The sequence below is a fragment of the Pteropus alecto genome, unplaced genomic scaffold (assembly GCF_000325575.1).
Source record: "Pteropus alecto unplaced genomic scaffold, ASM32557v1 scaffold461, whole genome shotgun sequence".
Classification (NCBI taxonomy): Eukaryota; Metazoa; Chordata; class Mammalia; order Chiroptera; family Pteropodidae; genus Pteropus; species Pteropus alecto.
This window is the reverse complement of record NW_006431079.1, coordinates 2,651,234-2,657,767: the sequence shown is the minus strand read 5'-3', so window position 1 is coordinate 2,657,767 and position 6,534 is coordinate 2,651,234. Positions and strand designations below refer to the sequence as shown.

The window sequence follows — 6,534 nt, the reverse complement described above, 5'->3', positions numbered from 1 at the left end:
TATACTCCCTTCCCACACATACAGTCCAGGGCCTAGCACATAGTGGATGCTCAGTGGGAATACTTATTTCCTTTCCATTGGCCCTAAGTGCAAGACAGGCTTAGAAAATGGTAAATCAGTAAGCTGCCTTCCAACTCTAACAGCCTGTAGGGACTAACTGGTGTGAGATAGACTGGGGGAAATTAAGCTAAATCCCAAACTGACCTTATCTTGATTGGAGACCTGTGGTTATTGATGGGTACGTGTTATGAGTGTGAACATTATCCACCAAATTGTCCAGTTGACAATACCTGAAAAGTGACCACTGCTCTTCACCAAGAGATCTTGATTGCTTTCTCTCAGAAGCCTCATTCGTCAGCTCTAACCAGGTATTTCAGAATCATCCCACATTTATTAAGTATCAGCCGTTTATTGATTGATTGATTAAGCCTCAACCTTTTATTCATTTATTCAACAAGTACTTACAAAGTACTTATACATACCAGGCCTTGTCTTAGGTGCTGGAGATGAGCAATGACTGAGATATGGGTTCTGCCCTCCAGGTACACAAAGGGAGGGAGGAGGCTGACCTATCAGCAGATAAGTTGTGATATCAAGAGCTTTCAGGGCCCAGGGAGGAAGCAATTGGCTCTGCCCCAAGAATTGAGAAGAGACCCCACAACAGAGGGCTCATATAGCCAAGGTCTTGAGAGAGGATTTTTTTTTTCAGCTGGAGAAGGAATGGGGAGAGCATTCTAACATTACAAACGGAATAGGCAAAAGCCCGAAGGCACGAGAGAATGTACCCGTTCCAGAACATTGAAAGTTCAGAGTGGCTGGAACGATTGTGGCAAGAGCTCCAAAACACTGTACCTTGATGCTCAGAATGCAGGTTCATTTAAAAATGTTTTTTGAAATCAAATTGCATCCACTTCAAGCTCCTACTCCCCAAGCTTAACATCACCCTCCTTTGCAGCTCCCTCTCGCTTGGGTTCTATCAGAACTCAAGGTCCAAAAAGGATGGAGTAGGAGAAGGGTCCCCGCTCTCTCTTTTTGGTGGTCTCTAATCCTGTCTAGGCCCAGGTGGTTCATGTAAAGAAGACCTCTCTGCTGGCAGTCCTGCTGGTGCCTCCATGTCATGCACAGCTGCAGAGACCATTATCAAGGGTTTTTGCTGACTTCTCCTTCAGGGGCAAGGAGAACCAACATCTTTGGTCACAAAATGTCTGGTCTCTTCTTCGGAGAGGTGAAAGGGATGGAGAGAGAAGGTGCATTAATTATTTGCTGGTAAATTCACAGCAACAAGAAACAAGACACGAACTTATGACTCAATAACCTCCTGCGATGGGAGTAGAAATAAGGTATATCTCGCTCCCTTTACAGACAGTGGTTCGGAGAGACAAGGTGAAGAGAGCTGGATTTGTCCCTGCTCATGTTGAGTGGTCACCTGTGGCCTGGTTTGGAGGCGCAGAGTCAGGTCTGGGCACTGACGAGTCACTGTGTCTTTTGCAGGTGTGGCAGTGTGGTGGGAGCGTGGAAGTCTTGCCCTGCTCGCGGATTGCCCACATTGAGCGCGCCCACAAGCCCTACACTGAGGATCTTACCGCCCATGTCCGCAGGAAAGCCCTCAGGGTGGCCGAAGTCTGGATGGATGAATTTAAAAGCCATGTCTACATGGCATGGAACATACCCCAAGAGGTAGGGAGCCCCCGTGCGGATGGGTTTCTTGGGGTTTGGTGGGGAAAAAGACAAACAAAAAAAACAAATATAAGACTAAATTCTTCCTCGTATGGGTCAACCAGAGTCTTCTTCACCATGCTAGAGTGGACCCTCAACCCAAATACACTACATGTTGAAGAAAAGGGACTGAAGACGAGGTGCTAAGCCTTGACGTGTCCCCATCCCCATTCCTGGTCAGCATGCTGAAGGGGGACTTCTCTCCAGTCCTTAGTGTCCTCGTCTTCAATGAGAAAGTTTGCCCAGGTAGCTCCAAGGTTACTTCATGCTCCCAGATCCTCAGCTTCTCTGATACTAGGTGTTCCATTATCCTGCTTTACCAAAACGCACTTAATCTCCCTGTAGATTGGATTCAAGCTTCTTCTTTGAACCTTTGTTCAGAGAAATGAGGAACATCCATGTGCCTTTGGGATTTCTTGAGCCACATGGATGGAGATGGGTTACACTCCCACAGGGACCCTCAGGAGAAGTGAACTGTTCTGGACATTTTTAATATGCTTCGTACCCTCACAGAGCCCCATCATTGCCTACCACTGTCCTCAGTCCCTCAAGTCATCTATGTTTAAGAAGTGTAAGAGAGAAAGTAATGTTTCTCTAGTAGATTTGCCATGTGTCTTGTGGAAATGACCTTGGACTGCTGAGTTGGAAGAAATGCCAGCCACAAGATCCCAATCTTCTTCTAGCGTGTCTGCCTGGAGATCATTGCTTATGTTGCAGTCTATGTGAGACAAAGCTGTTGACTGCATGACCTCATTCTTTCCTCCCAAGGCCATGGCTTCCCCTTGGGAGTCCTTCAGAATGCCTCAGCCCTTTCTTCATAATAGGGAAACAATCCATCTTTGCTTAAAGTTTCCATATGAAGGCCCTGTTCCCTGATTGCTCCCCAAAACTAATGTTCTATGGCTAAGTGATTGAGAAAGTAGGCTGGGCTATGAGCAGGAGCTTTTAGGCACCCCACTACCACCACCACCACGGGGGAGGGGCTTGGGTTGGGTTGCATACTCCCACCACCAGTAAGATTTCAGCAGTCGGGAGGAAGAATGAGAAGCCAATGAGTACCAGGTGGAGAATGCCCAACCCTAATGAACCAGCCCCAGGATTACAGTGGGAGTGTTTCTAAGGAAACAGTGGTGCCTTCTGGACCCATCTGTGGCTGTGGGCGTTGGATCACAGTATTCTGGGCAGCATGCTGAGCCCCGCTGCGGGTGTCCTCTGATAGAAAAATGTTAAGAACATTTGGAAAATTGCAGGAGCTCACCAATGAGGCATTGTAGACCCTCAGGCTCTGCTAAAGGACTGGAGTCCTGTTCGTACTCCCGTTTCTCTCTGACCCAAAAGCTGCAAACCTAGCCCTCTCCCCCAACTGCAGCTGCTCGATGTTGAAAATCCAATGAGAACTGAGTGAGTTAAAAATAATTGGAAAATGATGAAACTCAGTGTCTGTGGCTCCTCAGGAGGCTAGCTCAAACCAAGTGAAAAGGGTGGGGAGCAGTAGTGGTGCACACAAGAAAGGCGGGTGAGAGGTGCAAGTGTCCAGGATAGGGCCTTAGGTGAAGAAGGAAGAGGTCAATGTTTCCTAAAAAAAACTCTTGGCTCGCTCTGTTCCTTTCTATGTCCACATTCCCTCGTCTACTTTTTACAAAGCTTCTGGAAAGAGTCAACACTTTTTCACCTGCCATTCACTTCCCAAAAGTATGTCGAAGCTGCTTTTGGCAAAGTCATCATGGGCCTAATTTAATGGACATTTTAAAGTTTCTAACCTACAGGACCACACCTTTTCCTTGGAGCTCTGTACTCCCTTGGCTCTATGATTCCATACCCCAGAATGCCCTCATCCCTCTCCAATAGGTCCTAACTCTTTTCAGGCTGCTCTCACTTCCACCAGATGTGTAAGTGCTCCCCAGAGGTCCATCCTTGGCCCGCCACTCTCATATTACACCATTTCCCTGGATAGGCCCCTCTACTCTTGGATTCTACAACCACCGATCTGTTGACGACTTCCTGATTATGATCACTAGCCCCCAACTTCTGCCTTTAGCTTCAGACATAAAGCTGACAGCTTCTTCTAGGTGTTCTCACAGGCACCTCAGACTGAATCTGACCGAAAGTGAGGACATCCCCCCGACCTCCAAATATGCTCCTGTTCTTATACTCCTTCTCAGTTCATTGATACTACCATATGCCCAGACATACGAGCTTGAAACCGAGCATCTTGTTTTAATCCTCCTCTCTCTCAGGGCCCAATCCCAGTCCATCACCAAGCCCTCCTCTCCATTCCTACCTCCTCTAATGTCTAAAGTCAGGCCTTGTCTCTTCTTCTGCAACAGTCTCCATGCACCTGGTTTTCCCAGCTCAAGTCTATTCCCTCACATCTATTCTCCATACTACCTAAATTTATCTTTAAAAAACTCTCAGCGACCATGTCATTGCCCTGCTTAAAATTTTCAAATGATTCTCCACCGGGTGCAAGATGAAGCATAAAGTCCACTGTTTGACATGGATCTAAGCTTTCTTCTCTGCCCACCTCTCCAGCCTGACCTCCCACCTTTTGGAGCATCTGTGGATTGCCTGCATTGTGGGAACTGCCCATAGCCCCCTGTCCATCCCTTGCTGTTTCTTACCTCTGTGTGTTTGCTAATTTTGTTCTCTCTGCTTGGAATTCCCTACCCAAAAACCTCTTCCCCAGCCTCCACCCTTACCAGTTCGCCTCCATCCTTTTACACTCAACTCCAGCGATCTCTCCTCTAGGAAGCCAGCCCCAGCTGGGGAGAATGCCCCTTTTCACATGCATGTCTCTGTCATTGCATCACCGCCCTGTAAAAGAATGTTTTGTTTTCTGAAAGTCTTTGTCCCTCATTAGACCAGTGGCTCCCAAATCTGGCTGGACTCGAAAATCGCTTGGACTCCAGCTCCAGAAATTATGACTTAATTGGTTTGGATGGGGACCAGGGATACTATTGTGGAAAGCTCCTAGGAAATTCTGTGTCCATCCAGGGCTGAGAACCACTGCATTAGACCACGGGCTCCCTGAAGATAGATCATGTTATTCATATTTGTGTCATCATACCGAGCATAAGTCATGGTGAGGGGCACATGGTCGGAGCTCGTACAACATCTCTAATGCATATAACAAATGAATCTGCTGGCCATGTGTACAAAATCCCTTTCTCCCTTGGTCAGTGCCTCTTAAAAGCGGATCTGCAGACCAGCTGCATCAGAATCACTTGGAGAACTTTAAAGAAATAACGATTCTGAGTCCCATCCTCAGAGATTCTGATGTGTAGATGGTGCCAAAATCTGTAAAAAGCTCTCTGGATGCTGGTTTTGGGCAATCAGGTTGGGTAACACTTGTTTAGCTTATCCTGCTCATCTTTTCAGACTGGCCTTCAGCATCACCTATGCCAGAAAGCCTTTCTTGACTGCTCACATCCCCTTCCCCACTAACTCAGCCACCTCACACCCCTGTTGTCCCTTAGCCTTCTCTCTTCCCTCCATGCCTCACACTGTGTGTGCAGAGAATCTGTTTACTTGTTAGATTGTCTAGACTCTCCTTTCAAGCAGACTGTGACTTCGTCCTATTTGTTTGGACAGTGCTTAGGACAGTGCCTGACATGTACTAGGTACTCAGTAAAAATGAGTTGGAAAAGAAAGAAGAGAGGGAAGTGTGGATGCTACGTGCCCTCCCCAAGAGTTTTCCCCAGGAGTTTTCCCAGCTACCCTTGTTATGGTGACATCCCAATACTGTACCTTGTGCTCATAGGCACATGTCATTTCTATTTACTTAACTCTTCATCTGCAGCATCCCAAATGCAAATGTGGAGCTAGAACCCTGCAACCCTGCCTAGTGGCTGCCTTGAGAATTAAATAAGTTAATAGATATAAAGACTTTTATAAACGCTTGGCAAAAAGAAAGCACTAGGTAAATGTTAGCTCTTGTCGAATATTGCTTATGCCCTCTGCATCCATTCTCCAGCTTTAAAATGCCCTTGCGGGGCAGTCAGCCTTCCTTGCTGCCTTCTATGCTGAGTCCTCCCAGGGCTGTGTACTGAACAGAGCTGACTCACCTGCTCCCTTACCCCATTCGGTCCTAAGCTTTTGGAAGGCCAGAGAAGCCTCCAGCTCTTAGATCCTTCTACTTTAATTGAAGATCATTATGCTTATCAACAAGCAGAAAATCAGTCTGCACCAAAGCATCGATATTTTCTCACACGGGGTTCATTAATTCTAGACCCGCTCCTGCTTCCTCTTGCCTGAAGACAGGCTGAATGCCAGGGAGGATGCAATACGGTGCTTAGGTCATGGCCCTTCTTTAGGTTCAGCTATAAGAAATTCTGTGGCTGCACTCACAGGCAGGAATACTGGACAGCTTTATTATTATTATTATTATTAAGTTTATTGAAGTAACATTGGTTAATACAATTATATAATTTTCAGGTATACATTATAATTTGACATCTATATATTCATCTGTGTGTTTATCGCCCTAAGTCCAGTTTCTTTGAGCTACCATATATTTGATCTGCTTTACCCACTTTACCCTTCCCCTACCCTGCTATATTTGACCCCCTTTAACTGTCTACCTCCTCTCTCCTCCCCTACCCCTGCCCTCTAATAACCACTAGTCTATAGTCCATGTCCATGAATCTCTGTTTGTTTGTCCTGCTCATTTGTTGCTTTTAGGTTTATATCCCATATATAAGTGATATCATGTGATTTTCAACATTTTCCATCTGGCTTATTTCGCTTAGCATAATTAGCTCGAGGTCCATTCATGTCGCAAATGGCAATATTTCATCTCTTTTTATGGCTGGAGAATTT

At 46.2% G+C, this 6,534-nt stretch overlaps 1 protein-coding gene across 3 annotated transcripts in view; it reads left to right on the top strand.

The window, feature by feature from the left end:
- The window catches only part of GALNT18 (polypeptide N-acetylgalactosaminyltransferase 18), a 321,263-nt gene that overhangs the window by 261,837 nt on the left and 52,892 nt on the right, over window positions 1–6,534 (top strand). For all 3 annotated transcript variants that reach the window (XM_006905641.3, XM_025038552.1, XM_025038555.1), the window contains exon 7: window positions 1,492–1,677. In XM_006905641.3, coding sequence (XP_006905703.1) covers window positions 1,492–1,677 — 186 coding nt within the window. The remainder of the gene's footprint in view (window positions 1–1,491; window positions 1,678–6,534) is intronic.